Source organism: Poecile atricapillus, chromosome 16, assembly GCF_030490865.1.
Source record: "Poecile atricapillus isolate bPoeAtr1 chromosome 16, bPoeAtr1.hap1, whole genome shotgun sequence".
Classification (NCBI taxonomy): domain Eukaryota; kingdom Metazoa; phylum Chordata; class Aves; order Passeriformes; family Paridae; genus Poecile; species Poecile atricapillus.
In genome coordinates, this window is record NC_081264.1 from 11,585,382 (window position 1) to 11,604,416 (window position 19,035).

General features: G+C 46.9%; 1 protein-coding gene across 3 annotated transcripts in view; it reads left to right on the forward strand.

Moving 5' to 3' along the window:
* GGT1 (gamma-glutamyltransferase 1) overlaps positions 1-18,422 on the forward strand; it is a 29,061-nt gene extending 10,639 nt beyond the window's left edge. For 2 of the 3 annotated variants that reach the window (XM_058851737.1, XM_058851736.1), the window contains exons 2-13: positions 8,143-8,304; positions 8,949-9,076; positions 9,304-9,393; positions 10,363-10,555; positions 11,646-11,803; positions 12,645-12,794; positions 13,292-13,428; positions 14,248-14,435; positions 15,233-15,360; positions 15,624-15,736; positions 16,720-16,833; positions 17,589-18,422. In XM_058851737.1, coding sequence (XP_058707720.1) covers positions 8,147-8,304; positions 8,949-9,076; positions 9,304-9,393; positions 10,363-10,555; positions 11,646-11,803; positions 12,645-12,794; positions 13,292-13,428; positions 14,248-14,435; positions 15,233-15,360; positions 15,624-15,736; positions 16,720-16,833; positions 17,589-17,732 — 1,701 coding nt within the window. In that variant the 5' untranslated portion in view covers positions 8,143-8,146 and the 3' untranslated portion in view covers positions 17,733-18,422. Of the gene's footprint in view, positions 1-3,632; positions 3,779-8,142; positions 8,305-8,948; positions 9,077-9,303; positions 9,394-10,362; positions 10,556-11,645; positions 11,804-12,644; positions 12,795-13,291; positions 13,429-14,247; positions 14,436-15,232; positions 15,361-15,623; positions 15,737-16,719; positions 16,834-17,588 lie in introns of those variants that run through there. The other variant, XM_058851735.1, reaches the window with a different exon arrangement.
* Positions 18,423-19,035: the final 613 nt, after the last annotated feature.

A 19,035-nucleotide genomic window follows, 5' to 3' on the forward strand; every position in this document is an offset into this window, starting at 1 on the left:
TTCCCTAAGAGTCTCCCTTGGTGGCTCCTCCAGCAGTGATCTCTTTTTTGCATCAGTGTTTCTTAGGTCATGCTTAGCCTAAATTAGAATTGTCTGCTACCCACACAGCTGGTACTTAGCTTCCACTGGTTGTCTTCATCATGGAAGAGTATAGCAAGGGGTCAAAAAGGGAACTATTATTTAGTAGGAAGAAGCCTCACATGATTATTTCCTGCTCTGTGTTAGTGGACACTTGAGATGCTATTTTTGATGCTCATGTTCAGGTAATAAAATAAATTAATAAATAATAAATTAAGAATAATAAATAAAATTAATAAATAATAATAAATAAAATAAAAAATAGTGAATTGCAACACTGCTGTGTTAGAGGGGAAAGACTTCCTCATGGGAGAAACAGCTAACCTGCAACAAGAGGTAAACCTAAGCTACAAAATCTTGTAACAGCATCTACTCCAATAATGCATCAGGATGTTAAAACATTGAGAAATGGGGGCCTTAGGTTGCTTGTTCTGCCATAAAAAGTAGGAGTCTGAACAGTAGATGTGGTCTGTGCTCTGTGAGTCTTTGCTGGGGCTGCTTCATGAAATTCCTACAGAAAAAATCAACAAGGGTGGGGGGAAGAAACAAAAACTCCCCAGAAGTGCCTCGGGTTGCCTGATGCTTTTCAGTGTCTGCAAGTTCCATGACAAGAGCTATGAAGGCATTGATTCATGTGCTGAAAGATGCACTCCTGTGTTGCTCAAGTTTCTATGTAATAGCACATGCTAATTTTGGGGGAGTGTTAAAGACCATGCCATGAACATCACAGATGGAGGTAGGTGGTGAGTCCTTCAGGAGATTTTATTTTTTCTTTATTTGTAATGGGCTGAGAAGAGCAAGTCAGCAATGCACCTGCATTAAACATGGCATTACTGTTGAGGTGTGGCTTTTTAGCTTGAAACATGTAAGACTGAGTTATAACAGGGCTCTCTATCATATTAGTGCCTAGACAGAGATACTTGATAGTTGCCAAGTATATATATACATAAATATATATATATATTTGTATATATGTGTATATATATATATATACCAAATATGTATTATACAGCTGAAATAAGTTATCTGTGCATAGCACAGCCTGTACACATCAGTGTTAAACCCTTTGGAACTGCAGGCACTGACTTCAGGTTTCATTAATTTGACACCACCTTCAACTCTTCTTGTGCATGGGTGAAAGAGTAACTTGCTGAGGAGCATCCAACTTGTTCCAGCTCTGTGTTGGTAAGAACATGGCACTGCATTATCCTTGAAGAAGGACAGAATTGCTCAGTTTTGTTGGCTCACTGATATAAACCCTGCCTTTCAGCAGTGGGGTGAAATACTGCAGTGGGATAAATATGATTTAGAACTGGGCTTTCTTACAGCCTTTCCATGTCATCTTGCACCCTCTGAAAAAAATGTGACAGGGAAACTCTTTTCTGACCTTGACCCACTTCAGGGATGTAGCAACTTTACAAACATGAAAATATTAAGAATAAAACCTGGTCCCATCACACCTACAGGGTCAGTAAATTAAGAAAAGGCTTCTGCTCAGTAGACTGCATCTTAAATTCCCCTGTTAATATTAAAGGTGTGACAGGCTGAAAGTGCAGGCTGATTTGTTTGGGGACGAGACCAGATACCTTTCTACACTGTTTGCTTTTTCAGAGGATAGTTGTGTGCTCCTGTCACAATCTTTTCTGTGGAGCATCGTGAGTCTCACATCAATAAATGTGAGGGGTGTGCGTTAACAGCTGAATGTGGCCTGGATTCTGAATGTGTAGTTCAGACTGGCTGGTAGGAAAAACAACAGATACATCAAATGCAGAGTATTTTCTGTGCCAGTATGTACTTCCCAGAAAGTTTCCACTTTTTGCTCAAGACCTCTTGGACAATAGCAATATAGCTGGAGGAGCCTGTGCTCTTCATACAGTGTCTTGAAAGGGGTATTTGAAAGCCATCTTTGAAAGATGGGCACAGGCTATTTTCCTTCCTTCCAAATATCTCAGGACTGAAATGCTCATGTTTTATAGTACTGATTTTTCCATATGTAAAGGTTAAACAGAGCTCCATTTTGTGGCTATTACAGGAAAGAAGATGTATTTTTAGGCAGAGAAAATACCACCCTAAAGCTTTTAATCTTGGAAGTAGCCCAGAATTTGTTAATGAGTCAGTGTAGTACAGCTACTGCAGCAAGTGGAGATCTGGAGTGTCAAAGGTTGGAGTGGGGGGCAGAGGGACTGGGCTGGTTTGGGGTTGAGGCATTAACCTCTTGACTGATGCCAGAGTCCAGGGATTGTGCTGACTAACGGTGCTAACTGGCATCCAGGCAGACTTTGCTTCATCCTGTGTTTGCAGAGTGCCTTCTGCAAGGCACTCTTAAGTCAGGCTTAAGATGTGTGGGCTTGGATCTGCACTGTGCCCGAGCTTAAGGCAAGCTGTGATTTGTTTGTGTTACATTCTGGATGGGCATTCAGCATTTCTGGGTGGACACTGAGCTCATGTTCACGGGAGGGTCTGGGATTTCTGGAAAACCAAGGACAAGAACAGTGGCCTAAGTTTTAGTAGCTGAGTCCATAGAGTCCAAGGACAGTTTGTACAGCTCCTTACCTTAGTCTGGGCTCTGCTGGGTTTTGTGCTGCACTTCAACAACAGGTGAGCTGCAATCTTGGAGCTGCAACTGTGCTGCCTGACTTGGCACAAGCAGATGTGGAGGATGATTGCTTAAAATCCTCAGTGAGGTTTAATGATGGAGGACAGGTTTCTTCATCCCTGCCATCCTGCCTGCCAGAGGTTCTGCCAGGCCAGGCAGAACAGGCATTACATCTTCTCATTGCAGCTGGGGTGTTAATGTGATGTGAAGCTGGTGCCAGTTTAAGGTGCTGAGGGCAGGTGTGGGAGCTGCTCAGGTGCCCTGGCACTGCCAGCAGCTGCCCGTGCTTGGCAGGCAGGTTATTCCCACCAAGTTATTCACAGCTGATTCTGGCAGGGTCTGGGTTTAAGCTGAGGGGACAGACACAAAATCCAGTCCATCTGTGAGCACAAGGGTTTAGGCAAGAGTGGTGTGAGGATACCTGGCCATGTGGAGACACCATGTATTTAGAATCACAGAACAATTGAGGTTGGAAAAGACCTTTAAGATCACTGAGTCCAACCATTAACCCAGCACTAAACAGTGTCCCCAAGTGCCATATCTATGTGTCTTTTAGATGCCTCCAGAGGTGGTTACTCCACAACTTTCTGGAGCAGCCAGACCACCATTTCAGTAAAGAAATTTTTCCTAAAATCCACTCTAATCCTTCCCTGGTGCAATTTGAGTCCATTATATTTGTCCAGTTGCTAATCAGAACTTCAGAGCTAGCAATGAGGTGAGTAAAAATATTTGTACCATGTAGTAACCAAATCCAGGAACACAGAATAATTCTGCTGTTGATAAACAATCTTCGTGGATCCTAAAATATGCATTTTAAGAGGTGTGAGTTCTTGACTCTTCACCCAGTCAATGATTACTTCTGCATTCCTCTGGTACTGTGAATTCAAGCGTAATGAGTCTCAATGGGTTCACCTCTGTGAGCAGAGCTGTACAAATACCAAATACAAGTTTTGGAGAGCTTTTAAGGGCAGGTACGTGGTTACTGCTACAAGGATGTTTTTCCCCTAGAAAAGAGTTCACTTCCTGAAAAATGACATTCACAGGAGGTCAGTACACACAGGTCTGTGCAAAAGGAGAGGATCAACTTGAAAATACTCTAAAGAGGTAAGGGGGAAACAGGAATTACCTTCATTGAGCCATTCCCCTCAACCTGAAAGTGCTGTGAGGGATTTCTTATTTGACAGAATGTGTGAAAATGTGACTTTTTTAGTAAGCAGATGAAAGCTTGCCAAAAGAGAATGATAGGACCTGACTAACCAGTCTGAATGAGTTCAAGTCTAATAAACAACTTCTAGTTTGATGGCAAAAGAGCACCTGAAAACATCTTTTGCAACAGTTGGGAGAACTGAACTATTTTGATGAAGCATTTTGACTTTAAAATGGGAGTGACCGTGACAATAATATTTTTAATGGGTTTATAAACTTGAATAACTTGTGGTTTTGAGATTAAGTTTGCCAGTTGTGGATTTCCAGGAGGTCCTCAACTAGGAAACACTGTGAAAACCATGTGAAGTGGGGAATTCTGTATTTATTCCACCTTTCTGCCCTTTTTTTTCCACTTCATACTTTATGCTGAAGCATCTTAAAATAAAAAATGTTGGATTTGATGCTAAAATTTCTGCAGGGAGACATGAGGGATTTTTGAGGAAAAAGTTGCATCAAGAGGAAATTATTCTCTTTCTCAGTGAGCTCAGAGTTTGATCTACATTGGGCAGAACACTACAGGCTTCAGAAAAGCCTGTGCCTGTGGAGGAGTCACAAACTGATCACAAAACTCTCCTGGAGCAGCACCTGAGTCTCTTCATTCACCCTTCATTCATTTAGCACTCGGTTCTTTCCAGTGTTGATTATCCCAGCAATAAGCAGGGACCACTGATCCCCACTGAGGCTTTTCTCCTGCAAACTGATGTGTGTCCACACGAGTCTGCAACGCTGGGATTAACCAAGAGGGGAGTGCTGGCTGCTGGACAGGAACCAGCACGGAGGCACCGTGTGTGAGGAGAGCTTTTAACTGGGTTGAATGGAGTTGCTGTGTTTCTCCAGGGACTGCTTTGTCCTCCTGCTTCAGGTGGGAGCAGTGCCTAGGTCTGAATTTGGAAGCCTCTTTGGGCTTCTTCATGGCTGGGCTGAACCTCTGCTTTAGCTCCCTTATCATCGGTGGAGATGAAGACTGTGTAAGACTCCAATTAAAATATCTCCTGATGGAACTTCAGTGTTTGTCACGTAACACGAGGGCATAGCCTGTGTCCTGTGACAAGAGTCCAAATGTCCAAACTATCCTTGCTTTTCTTGTGCTGCCTGGGAAAGTTAGGGTGCATATCTCAGAGCTAATGGCCTGGTAGTGGCTACTGGGCTGTGAGAGGGAGCACAGGGAACTCTCAGGAGCAGGCACTGAAATATGAAGCTGTTGCAAGATGGGTTTGAAGCAGAAGCCTGTTGGGTTAAAGTTTATGGGGTTGTCAGTGGATGCTTCATTTACTATTTCATTTGGGAACAATGCAGTTCCTGATCATGTCTGCAGTCCTTTGTCATCCTCTGGTATCCCACTCTTCTCTCCCCACTGCTTTCTGGCTGGTACTTCTCTTCCAATTCTCCTGGCACTTTCCCTGACCATGGGAGATTCCTCGTCTCTACAGAATGCCCCAGCCCTCTTGGCAGAGATGTCAGACCCTGCATCTCCTGCCTGACACTAACTAGCAACCCCCTGTTGCACTGGGGCACTTTGAATTCAAACCTCGTGTCATGTTTAAATAAGGTTGTGCATGTTGTGACACATCTGAGTACAGCTCAATGGGGCTGCTTGTACAAGCATAACTCTGCTGCTTGCTGGTCCTCCCCCTCTCCTAATGTAAATTAAGGTAATCAAGCTGCTTTTTAAATTCTGTGGCTAAGACTGGCTGGTGGACCTTTATAACAGTGAGAAATAATTGTATTGCTTTTAATTGCTTTAGAGCCACTCTCTCCTGGAGACCTTTTGCTGCTGCCAAAGCACTCTGTGACTGAAGCCAAGCTTCCAAGCAGCTGGATTTGGCAGAGATGTGGAGGTTAAAGCCAGCAGACAGTAGCTGGGGAGCCTGCTCAGGTGGTGGCTTGCAGGTGCTGCTCCACCCCCAATAATAAATCATAATGGGGACTTAGGGACAAGGTTCAAACCATTGCTCCAAAAACTCAGCTGTTTCTGCAGTGTGCCTGCCCAGGGCACAAGGAGTATGGAGAGGTGGGTTAGCAGTGGATATTGCTGCTGATTTCTGTACATCAAGCCAAATGCACATTTGGCTCTGCTGTGCCACAGCTGGAAAGGCAGTGAGGGCTGTGCTTCCCTCTAAGGTCAGGCCTGGGATGGGCTAAGGAGCTTATGGGAGCTGAGCTGGCAGCAAAGGTGGAGAGGATTATCCTCAGCTGGGTTTGCTCTCTGCTCGCTGCTGGAGAGGAGAAAGCTGCAGGTCTCGATCTCATACATCTGCTGCTTGCTGAGCAGGATCAGTCTGACAGATTGCACACATACACCTTCATTAAGAGCATTCACTTGTGCTGCAGAGGCACAGGCTGGTACAGCACAGGGTCAATATCTCTGCATGGCAGCCTGGGTGTGCTGCTGCCCCATGTCTTATCCCCATGTCTTATCCTCATGCCTGGCAGGCCAAGAGCTGTACCTGAGTCATATGAAGGATGCCCTTTCCAAGGTCTTTGCACTCAGCAGGCAGCAGGACAGAGCATGAAGCTCTTCTGAGTCTACAGGATGCTCACAGGTGTGATCCCATTCCAGAGAGGAGGTGAGAGCAGGGGCTGAAATTTGCCCTTCTGTCCTGCTGTCAGAGTAACTTGGCTGAGGAGGCAGTAACCTCTGCAGGGGCCCAGCAGTGAGACAACCAGCTGTGGAGACGAGCTGCAGAGCCCCAGCCAGGAGCCCATGGGTTAACTCAGCACTACGGGGCTTGAAGGACAGCCCAGCACAGAGCAGCCTTCAGACCAAACAAAGTACCTTCTGCTGAGCTGGGGCACAGATAAAAGATCCCATGGCATTTCTTGTGAAGCCTGGAGGAGACTGCCAGTGCTGAAGCTGAAATCTCTCTGCCAACAAACAAAACTGTCTTTAAACTCTGAGGCTGTGTGTGAGCTATTGTTGGGGACATAATGGCTTCTCTGTTTCCCTGCACAGTCATTGCTCTGCAAACACACCACTGGTCTCTTTTAAAAGTGGTTGAGTGTAAATTAAGTTCTAGAACCTGGAAAGAGGTTTCATCCATTTACTTTTACTACCCTCAGTTGACATTTGTTTACAGAGCAGCACATACAGTAGATTTACAGCTGCTTTACCTGGATGGAGACGGGCATCTTTAGTGCTCAGACTGAGACTCACAGCTACAGGGCTTGGACAGCAAATGTGTATCTCCTGGTTTAAGCCAGGGCATGAGGCTGGGGGGGCCCTGCTTGCTAATCACCCCCTCTGAGAAAAGTTTTGGTTTGGCTGGCCTGGCCTGTTTCCTCTAGTTAGCTCAGTGCTGGCACACTCACTGCTGCCTAATCCTGGCTGTGCGCTGCTGCAGGGCACTGAGTGCTGCTCTGCCTCTTGGAGTTCACTCTGCCTTGGGCTGCTGGGCATCCACAGTGGGGTTTGTGCATCTGTTCTTCACCACAATTCCATGGACTGGCTTTTCTCTGAGGATGGCAGATGCTTTGGTAAGGTAAAGGATATCTTGGCTATTGTGCTGAAGTTGTGGTAAAAACCCAGAGCTGTGGAACAAAGGGGGAAGGTGGTCTCTGAAGGCAATATGATTCATTTAGGTCTATTTTGCTGAAATGATCTTGTAATAGAAAAGGAGTCAAAGAGGAGCTGTTCAAGCTGTATTTGCTGAACTGCCTGTCCCACCAAGGTGGCAGTGACTCCATCCACTCCATAGCTCTCCACTCATCCCCGTGTGTACCCGGAGAGCTCCCTGGCATTCTGTGCTCACTCTCAGATGAGCTGCAGCCCTGTGCAGCCCGAGAGCAGCTGAGTGCAGGACTGGGACACATGGAGGCCTGAGCACATGGAAGTGCCTGGCTCGTTGGGAAGCTGCTCTGGCCAAGGGCCCCAGGCAGGAATGGGTGCTGTGCTCACACTGGGCTGTGCCAGGTAGATTTTTCCAAGGTTGCTTCCTAATGACCTAGATGTGTTTTGCACTAGTCCTTGGCAACCTTCCAGACAGAGACTCCTCCACAGACATGGTGTTTAAAAGCAGATTTTATGAAGTTAATTTTTTAAAAAATTTTAAAAGATTTTTTGTCCTGAAGATGATGTCAGCCATGACTGACAGCAATTGTGTTCTGCTCCTTGGATTTCCCTTCTCACCTATGCATCTGGAGGTGGTTCAGTATGTGATGTTTCCTGCCTGCTGTAAGGCAGGTCCTTACCCAGGTGGTAGTTGCTGGTTTGAGGATATGAAAGGAGGTGGCAGCAGGGCTGACAATCCTGTCTCTTTCCACAGGAAGATGAAGACACGCTGTGTGGTGGTGGCAGTGGTGACTGTAGTCCTGCTGGGGCTCGTCCTTTTCCTGGGGCTGTTCTTTGGGCTGCGCTCAGGGGACACACACATCTACAGGAGGGCGGCCGTGGCCACCGACGCGGGGCCGTGCTCCATCGTTGGCAGGTACCCACTCATTACTCTGACTCTCTTCAGCTCTTGCATGAGACAGAACTGTTGCTTCTCCAATGTTCAGGGCCAATCCTTGCAGTTGCCCAGCATGGATAAACAGTCCCTAATCTCCCTGTAGAAAGTGGAGATCCTAATAAACCCCAGGCTTTTCCCATGCTTTACCAGCTTTACTGCAGTTGCTCACAGACAGTGTAGCAGGCAAAGATTCCTTGGATCCATGAGCAAAGAGAACAAGAGTTTTCTTTCTAGCTCCTTGAAAAAAAAAATATTTATTTATCTTCCAGTTCTAGTCTCAAGTGCTGCAGATTTAAGGCTCCTCATAAAACTGTCATTTCTTATGACAGTGTAATGAATGTATGTGGAATGTCTCTCCCCACATGTACCCTGTCACATCTCACTGTTTTCAAGCTGTTTGGGATGTGTCTCTAATGAGGGCTGATCTGGTCTGCACACTGACCATTAAGGGTCTATTCTCTCTGGTGAAAGAAGCTCAAAACTTCCTTTTCCTGAGGAACACATAGACTGGGTGTGGACAAATGTGCCTCAGACAATCTGTCATAGCTGCTCTGACATGGTGCATGCACTGCTCACAGGGAGCTGAGACACTGTCACATGTCACCTTCCCTTCTCCTGCACAGGGACATCCTCAAGCAAGGAGGATCAGCGGTGGATGCTGCGATTGCAGCCCTGCTTTGTGTAGGACTCATGAATGCTCACAGCATGGGCATTGGAGGGGGCCTCTTCTTTACCATCTACAGCAGCACAGGTAAGGGACAGGGCCACACACAGCTGCAACAGTTGGAGAACTTTATCTAAGGCAGGTGATTTATCCTACCTAAGAGAAGGTAAACTACTGATGCTCACAGCCTCTGGGGGAATGTGCAAAGTAATTGCCAAGAAACTGGCTCACACTGATCAGAATCCTTCAGCAGAGACCATGCCTGTGTGCTCAGTCCAGAGCTAAACATCATCTTCCTTGCTCTGTCATTAAAGGAAAAGTGGAAATCATTAATGCAAGAGAGGTGGCTCCAAAAAGAGCATCGGAGAACATGTTTGGGAACAACACACAGCTCTCTCTGAAAGGTATGGCAAAGGCTGCTTCACTGCTTTGGGGGGAACACACAGCTCCAGCATTTGCTGCTACTGGCAGCAAATTAAGAACATTTCTTATGGTTAGGTTCTTGCCTACCTACAGGATTTGTCACCTAGAAATATCCTCTGACACAATTTTCAAACTCTGACCTGACAAAGAAGCTAAAAGCAATGCCCTTTAAACTAGTCAGGGACCCCATCACTTTCTGCTTTTCACTTCACAAAAAATCAGGTGAATGCAAAGCACTGAGTATAACCTGTTCCACATGTGCCATCTTTCTTTTCCACCTCTTTGAATAAATCTTGTTGTGGATCACCTTGGGTTTTGTCAGTTCAGGTGTCCCCCCTAAATTACTTGTGGTGGCTTCAACTAATGGATTGGGGCCTTCAGAGAAGTTTCCTTTCAGGAAAGTTTTTTCTACTAAGAAATAGAAAGAAATACTAACCAGTTCTCTTCATGGTGACTCTTCTAAGCAAGAAAGAACAGCACCTTGGAGGGGGTGAGCAGTGTGTTGAACTTCCAAGAGATGCCAGTGAAAACAGGATTGAAGCAAGCTGCAGCATCACTGTGCCATGTGGAATCAATCTCTTCCAGCTGTAGTTACAATGCTGCAACAAAGTTTTTGGCTTAAGTATGTCACAGTCTGTGTCCTCTCACAGTGATAGCTTGTGTTCTGAGCAGCTTTGTTCTGGTACAGAGCCTGCTGAGGGGAAATGACCCTAAAACTGGAGTTATGAGCAAGGGGACAGAGGGGTTTCAGCAGCTCAGAATATGTAGCCACAAATGTCGGACCAAATGATTCTGTTAATTCTGTTAATTCTTACAAGCTGAGCTGGTCACAGTACACACAAGTCTTGCCTAAAACCAGGGCTAGCAGAGACACCTGCCCTACCTCCTGCTCCATCAACCATTTTCTTTTCTTGTTGTGGAAGACTTAACACATTTCTTTTCTGCTCCAGGAGGACTGTCAATTGCTGTTCCAGGAGAAATCCGTGGCTATGAGCTGGCTCACAAACGTCATGGCAAGCTGGCATGGAAAGACCTGTTCCTGCCCAGTATCAAGCTGGCAAGAGAAGGATTCCCTGTTGGGAAAGGCCTTGCTGCAGCCATCAAATCAAAAGAGGAGGCAATCGAAAGCAATCCCTTGCTGTGGTAGGTAGAGCAGTTGCTGTTCTGTGCAGAGAAATTTGGGGTGGCTGCATCCGATCTGCAAAGTCCCTGTGTTTGTGTACTGCAGTGTCTGTGTGCATCCCCTGCAGTAACCACACTCACTGTGCCTGCTGGTGTCAGTGCTGACACCTAAAGGTGCTAAATCATGGGGAATGTTCAGTCCTGACCTTTAAAGGGGGAGAAATTCTGCTCCTGAAGTCCACTTGTCTGAGCAAAGGTGGAATTAGAGTACGTGCTGGGGATCAGTGTGCCCAATGTGTTTTCTGAATGCTCAGCTTTTCCTCGTGCTGTTTGGAGCAATTGCAGAGTCTCCTTGAACATCTCATCTGCTGTCAGGCAGTGGGAATTTGGATCATCCCTTACTCTACAATCAGCTTTCCTCAAGCAGTGCCTCTGACCATCCACTTCTGGCAAAGACTTTGAGCATGAAGGGTTTTAACTTTGGCTTTTTACAGTCAAACCCTTAGTGTTTATGTCCAGCCATGCTGGAGATCATGCTTAATTCTCTCACTTCCTTAAAATCTCTGCCAGCTGCAGGTTTGTTTCCTGTCCAATTGGTAATGTACACCCTGGCCTATCTCCTGTCCTTCCATCTGGCAGGTCCACAGCAGCACAATCATGACCCATCATGAGGGAGCTAGAGAGGAAACCATCTACCTTAAAGTGATCTAACAAACAGGGACCAAAACACTTCTGGATTTAATGGAAGCTTTGAACCTCATAGCTTAATAGACTGTGCTCTGAACTGCTGAGTTCAAGGACTGTGGCCCCTCCTGTGTGTCTTGAGGCACTTGTTGGCCCCCTGGGTGTGCAGGGAGGGTGGAGCTTGGTGAGAATCCCTGCTGCAGGCTCCATTGAGCAAACTGAGCACGTGGAATTGCAGGTCAGAAAACACTGCTCAGTTTTATGTCCCAGTGCCAAGATATGAGGACCCTTGGGCCATGGCTCAGGCAGTTTTTCTTCTCTCCAAGAAGCGTCTAGCATGGACACTCATGCTGGTTCAGCTGCCACAGATACACTGAGTTTTGATCTTGTCTCTCAAACCTGATCCTCTCAATCTCCTTTCTCTTAGCGAAGTTTTCTGCAAAGGAGGGAAAATTCTGCAAGAGGGCGAAACCATCAAGTTTCCCAAACTAGCCAACACCTACGAGACTATAGCCAGTGAGGGAGCAGATGCCTTTTACACAGGAAGCCTGGCAAAGCAGATCATTGCTGACATCCACAGTGCAGGTGAGAACCAGGACATCTGTCCCAAGCAGCAGGAGGGACCACACTGCTCAGAGCCCAGGGTGGAGCTGGTGACTTGCAGAAGCCCTGGGAGAGGGGAGCCCTGAAATGCTGCCTCTCAGATCTGTGGGAACAGGACACCCAAAAGAAGCACTTTACCAGATGTGTTTAAAACTCAGAAATGGAGAGCATTTCCTGTGCATTTCTGTACCATAGAGCCTCCCAAGCTGTGAACAAGCTATTCACAGAGCCTGAATCCACCGAGTTTGTACCTAAAATGTTACATACGTGGTGGTCCTGTGAACTTTGAGCTGTTTGATCTCTCAGTACCACTAGATGGTGGCAGTTTCCTATCCTCACCAGCCAGCACTGGCTAGCTTGGCCAGTGCTTCCTGTGAGTAATTTACTGCCTTTATTTGTGGTGGATAATTACTTACTGTCTTCCCCCTTCAGATAGGAAAGGTGATGGAACACTCAAATTATTCTACCTGTGGGGTGCCACAAAGCATCTGCACCCAAAACTGCATCTTCCTCCTGTAAACAGAATTCTTAAGGACATTTTGTAGCCTGACACTGCTGGTGTCCTTTGTAAAAAAAGATGGATCACTGGAGTTTTGGCTGCTGTTAGTCAGCCCAGCTTTGTGCTTAGACTATCTGAGCCTCAGATGGATCTATCAAAGAGTAGATCTCATGGGCAGCACACATCTTTACTTTCTTTACCTTGGTACTTTTTGGGTTTGTTCATGTTCCCTCCAATCCTTGCTGTGATTCATGTTGGAGTATGACCTCCTCTTCCCATCAGAGGTCACATAAACCCACATCTCTAGTTTCTTTCTCTTTCCAGGGGGAATTGTCACATTGGAAGACCTGCGGGACTACAATGCCACAGTGATTGAGGACCCCATACAGATCAAACTCGGGGAGTTCACCCTCTACACACCCAGTGCCCCCCTAAGTGGCCCAGTTCTGGCCCTCATTTTCAACATACTGAAAGGTGAGAGTGCCACAGAGCAGTGCCCCAAGGCAGCAGGAGCTGGGACAGCTCCAAAGACATCACCTTTTTTGGGGGAGCAAGGCTTCCCTGATAGCTCTCCAGCAGGTGAGAAGTCTGAGAGCCCAGGAGAGATCAGAAAAGCAGAAACATTCCTCTTCTGCTGTAAACTCAGGGATGTTGCCTTCCTGCCTGAAATACAGGTGCAAGAGGAAAAATATTTTCCTGATAGGGGAGTTTCCCTGATACTTGGACAGGTGGAACCTAACATGTACTTGAGGCTTCTTTGGAAAACACCTCTGCAAGTACAAATTCTGCTGGTGACTCCCACAGTGCTCAAAACTACCAGAGCTCCTGAGTTCTCTGTGTGGAGATTGGGACAGTCCAGTGACTGCATCTCTGTAGAGACTGGGCTTCAAGGTTATGCATTTGACATGGGTGCATTAGGAATCCATTGGCCCTGTGCTTTGTGTTCACAGTTGTTTGTCCTATGTTGCCAGGATATAATTTCTCTGCTGCCAGCATCAAAACCGTGGAGGAGAAAGGTCTGACCTACCACCGCATCGTGGAGGCCTTTCGCTTTGCCTACGCCAAGAGAACCTTGCTGGGAGACCCAAGATTTGTCAACATTACAGAGGTACCTGGCAAAAGCCTTTTCTTTCTGCAGCACCAAAGTTGACTGGGACATGGCATAAAGTTTTTGGTGACTCCACCTTTGTCAGGCATGCTCTGTGCCACTTGTTGACAGGCACTGAAACAGCTCTGAGTCAAAAAGTCATGTCCTATATGGTTCACAGATGAGTTTGGAGGCAACCTTCCTGCTGTAAGGGATAGCAAACTCCTCAATTCACCAGGAGAGCTGGAGTACATTTAGGTCTAGCCCTGCCTGTTTTTATAGTGTTTGAAGTTTTATTCACTATATTCCCAGCATCCTTATGGCTCTCTAACCAGAGTCCTGCCTGTAGTAAAATGGAGCAACAGACGGGAAGGGGTGAGACTGCTTGTCCCAACTTTGTACTTTGTGCTGTACTTCTGTGCCTGCAAAAGCAGCAGACTCTGAGCCCAGCCCAGCTTGATGAACACAAATTTTCAACTTACAGAGCTCTGGTCAGACCTTGCCTTGTCCTTGTCCTCTCAATCCAATCCCATTCCTCTTGTCCCTGAGGCAAGTGTAGCCCTGCTTGCCTCACAGCAGAGTGGAGGCAGCTTTCCACAGCACTGCAATAATGGATGCTGATCAACTTCAACTCAAAGGGGTGACTGTAACAGCTGCTCCTATGACAGCCTAAAATCATCTTTTGGTACAATGTCCATCTTCTAAGAAGGAAGGCTCCTGGGGAAAACTGTAGCCTCACTGCTGGGATTTGCCACTGTTCTGTGGTCTGAAGTATTGGATATCAGCCTCATAACTACATGTCTCAATCTGCTGAGTAACTGCACTGGATTTCTCTGACAGGCAATCAGAAACATGACATCCGAGTTCTTTGCGGATAGTCTCCGGAGGAAAATCACAGACAACACCTCCCATCCGGTTGGCTACTACGAGCCCGTGTATTACACTGGAGACAATGCCGGTACATCCCACATCTCCATTGTGGCTGATGATGGCAGTGCTGTGTCCGCCACCAGCACCATCAACCAATAGTATGAGCTCAGACATTCCTTCCCTGTAGGCCTTTGCCATCTTCCTAGTGCTGGTTCTGGGGTTGGTGTCAAACACCACTGAGCTGTCACCTCTGGGGCCGGGTGGGGGTCAGCAGTGCTGGTGATGGGCACTTCTGCTGAGCTTGCAGGTCAGTGCTCAACACTGAGGCCTCGTGCTTGTGTCAGAGGACAAGATGTGTCCTCTCTCATGTTGAACTCCACCACAACATTCACTGCATCTGGATCTTCTCATAAGCAGAGCTATTGCTGCTGGTTCTGATTTCCCAGGCTTTTGGAAGGAATTTGAGCTAATACAGCTGGCCTGGAAGTGCAGTGTTTGGCTGTGAGTGCTGTCAGAAAGAGCTGTGTTTGCACACATGGCCTGGAGCCAGGGCATGAAGCTTATTGTTATCCACAGAAAATGTCTCCAGCTTGACACATCTGAGCAAGCCCCCAGTCATTCCCAAGTGTGCTGGCCTTTGATCTGTGCTGCCTCTGAAGGGAGTGCAGTACTGCCCAGCTGGAAAGGGCAGCATTTGTACTGAGGTGCTGTGCTGGTTCTCCTCTCAGGGGAGCTGTAGGAAGGGCTCTGAGCTGCCTTTCCTCTGTGTGTAGCTGTGTACTCACTGTATTAACTGATTCCTTCCCCCTAGGGGTGACAGAAAGTCCTTTACAATGGGAAGGAGTAGAGTGCTACTCCAATCAAATCCCAAGTTTCACATTGCAGTGAATTCAGCTGAAGCTCTGCCTAGATTTGCTGTGGTCTTGGCCTGACTTTGACAATTTATTTTCTCCAGCTTTGGCTCTGATGTACGATCCAACGTGAGTGGAATCATATTCAATGATGAAATGGATGACTTCAGCTCACCTTACATAATCAATGGATTTGGGATCCCTCCTTCTCCAGCAAATTTCATAGCTCCAGGTAGCTGTAAAGTACCTTCCTGGCTCAATCTCTTGGCTGCATTGTGCATGCTCACACTGCAGCATCTGTGCCATGGGACAGAGGTCTGGGAGTCAAGAGGAGATGGGTGCAGGGGGTGGTGGGATCCCAGGGACTGAGCAGGACAGGAGCTGAGACAGGAGGGTGGATACTGAGGCTCTGGGTTTAGATACGGAGCAAGAGCTGGAAGTTTTGAGCTGCAGGTAGAAAGCTGAGCCTCTGTGTTGCATCTGTGTCCCCAACAGGTAAACAGCCAATGTCCTCTATGTGCCCCTCCATTTTGGTGGATAAAATGAAAAAGGTGAGGATGGTGGTCGGTGCTTCTGGAGGAACGAAAATAACTACAGCAACAGCACTGGTATGTGATGGTGTGGGCAAATGGGGGACAACACGAGGTGAAATGGGAGATGCAGCATTTGGGGGAACTCCCCATCTGCACCTGTGACAGGATCATGGCTGTGGCTCCCTGCTGAGGGCCAGGGGCTTGGAAAGGAGGTTCCTGCCTGGCATTCTGAGGGCCAGACCTCCAACATCAGCTGCTGCCAGGGCTACAGAAGGTCTGCTATTAAATTGCCTCCTTTAGTGACGTTTTCTCTAGAAAGTTGCTCTTACCACTTGCACAAGATTTGCTTTGAGTTCTGTTTTCTGGATCTCCATGAGCCTATTTACCTAGTTTATAGTTGTTCCTATTCAACATCCCAAACTTTGGATCACAGTCACACAGAGAAGCTAAATAAGAACTCAGCTCAGGCACAGTGTCAGGCCTGACAGGCAGGGCCTCTGTGAGCTGCCATGGCAGCCACTCAAACCACACAGCAGTGACTGTCCCCTGTGTCAGCAGCAGCAGGCTGGATCTGCCTTTTTGGCTGAGGTAGAGGAGAAGTCTGTAAAAACCACTACAAGCAACTTCCTAAACCCTGGACTCAGTGTTCTCACTTCCCAGCAGCTCCAGCCTGCAGTTCAATCTGTAAGATAAGCCAGGCCTAAGGGAACTGGTTGTACAATAGCAGGAAGCTGTAGGTGTGTTTGTTAAGGTGACTGTTGTGTGCTTAGTTACAGCAGCATAAATCCATCCACCACAGCTTAGGGATCTGATCCTTCTGCTATGTTAATTTTAGTCACTCATGGTTCCTTTGTGTGGGAATCCTCCTAAGCATATCCAAGCTGCAATGTACCTGTGTTCTGCTCAGCCAAGAGAACAACTACTGAAAGCCATGTAAACCAGAAATGCCTTTTGTGTGCTCTGGTGAATATTCTTGAGGCACCTCTGTCTGTGTGGCTTTAAGGGTCAGACTTCTTTGAAGACAAGTAATTTACATTAAGGCTTTTTGCTTCTTACAGACAATCATGAATTCCATCTGGTTTGGTTATGATGTGAAGAAAGCAGTGGAGGAGCCCAGAATTCACGATCAGCTGTTTCCCAATATCACAGAGCTTGAGCAGCAAATAGAGGAGGTTGGTTTCACTAGAGCCATACATGAGCTTGTATGGGCTGGGTTCCTAGTGCTGGGAAGGCAAGCACTGTGAAAATCATCAGGTTTGGCCAAATGTTCCTAGGTGAGCAGTAGAAAAGCTGGTACTGGTCTAGTGCTGGGTCACAATAAGCTGTTCAAAGTGTACCTTTAGTCTCAGTCACACAGGTGTGAAGCTGGTGCATTGAAGAGTGATTTGTATCTGAAACTGAGCATTGGCTTGCAGTGATGTTGGGCACAAAGGATTTGCAAAACAGCAAAACAGCAAAACTCATCAGGGCCCAGAGCATCCAGCAGTCTAAATCCGGTCAGTCTCAGGGAATTCTTGTCCTGTTGTGGAACCTCATGATGAGTCTGGAAGGCCTGGCCCAGAGCTAGCAAGGGGGGATGCCCAGAGGGACCTGGCAACAGACTTGAAAATAAATTCACAGTAGAGATGTCAGCACTCCAAGTCCTATGTTTTCCACCACTGCCAAACAGGATCCATCAGTCCTGGCTGTTAGTGTGTGAATATCTGTGACCAAGAATAGTATTGGTAACCCACACTGAGCACCACAAATATCAAACCTTCTGAATTCCACTTCTTCAAAAGTAGGGCATCCCAGAAAGCAAAGGGAAGAGGAGGAACAACATGCAGATTTAGCCCTGTGTGACACAGACTCCGAACCTGGGTGGTTGTGGGAGGTGCAGCAGGTGCAGTTTCCCTCTGTGCTGTGCTCACCCAGTTGTGCATTGCAGGGCATAGAGCAGCAGCTGAAGAAGAGGAAGCACGACACGACGCGGGTGAGCGGCGGCGCGGTGGTGCAGGCCATCCTCAGAACGGAGCGCGGATGGGCTGCGGCCTCCGACTCACGGAAAGGGGGCTTCCCTGCAGGCTACTGACCTGGCTCAGCTCCTTCTTTCAGTGGTCTAGTGACACCAAGGTGTGTTTGGGGGGAAGATCCTTTAGATCTGCAACTCAGGGACTTCTCACAGGAAAGAGAACACATTTACCTGTGATTCTGTTGATGGAACTGGGACAGTTCTCTACAGCCATGACCGAAGTGCCTCATGCCACAGCCGTCTGCTAAGACAGGCATGTCCACCAGGACGTGCAGTACTTACTTGAAGAGTCTGTTCTGCCTTGAAGAGTTTGTTCCCTGCCTCCTCTCCATCCCCTGAACACAGATTGGGTGCCCAGTTTCTGCAGAAGGTCCAGCTCACTCAAGCTGCAGGAAGTGTTTCTCCTGCACGGTGTCAGCTACCAGGAATGTCCCTGTCACTGCTAGAGAAGATATTTGTTTCCTGTTGAGTAGGTGGGAGTTACAGGACTCTGGGACTGGGTTTTCTAAGTTACAAACTAATAGGTCTGTGCCATAGCAGGAAGCACAGCTCTAGACTGGGCTAAGCCAAACTCACCACTCTGTTAACAAAAGATGTTTCTGCATTTCACCCAGTTGATTTTTGGAGATGAGTGTGGAAATGGGGAAATGGCTTCAAACTTTTTTATATTTCTGTTGAGAAGGTCTAAAGGGAAGATGCTACCTGTAAAACTCTGAGCACAACTAAAATAAATAAATACGGAGTCACACATTTTCCTTGCCTGCACAGTTGCTGCAAAAAGGGATGGTGAGAGTCTGTGTGAAAGAAGCTCTTCTGAGATTTTTGTCTTTTCTTCACTGCTTTGATGAAGTCATGAGTAAACAATAATAGTTACATATCCAAAACAAGCTTGTTTTTCTCCACTTTGCTTTTTATTACATCGTACTGCTGGCCTGAAATATTAGAGGTTGGGGAAATGAAACTTCTGAAAAAGGGCAGGCTGCAGCTACTCTTGTTTAAAGGTAAGTTACTATTTACCAGACTGTTAATGAGCTCTCAAAAATCCCTGTCTGATATTGAGCAGCTGAGAGTGTTTGTACCTGCATGAGGGGGTTTGGTGTTCACCTGCCACCACAGACCAATACACCACATCACACAAACTTAGCCCAAGATCAAAACCAAATGCTCCAGGATGTTGTCACACTCTAGTGGTCTTTTTGAAATCCTTGATTACAAGTGGCAGTAAGTTAACTCATCTATTTGGCTTGTTGAAACATCCTGTCAGTTTGTGAGAACCTTAAAATACAGAAGAGAAAATGAAAGGCTGAAGTTTTAGGCATCATGCAGCCTCTTTCCTGTAAGTGGCTGGAGTCAAGAAGAGCCC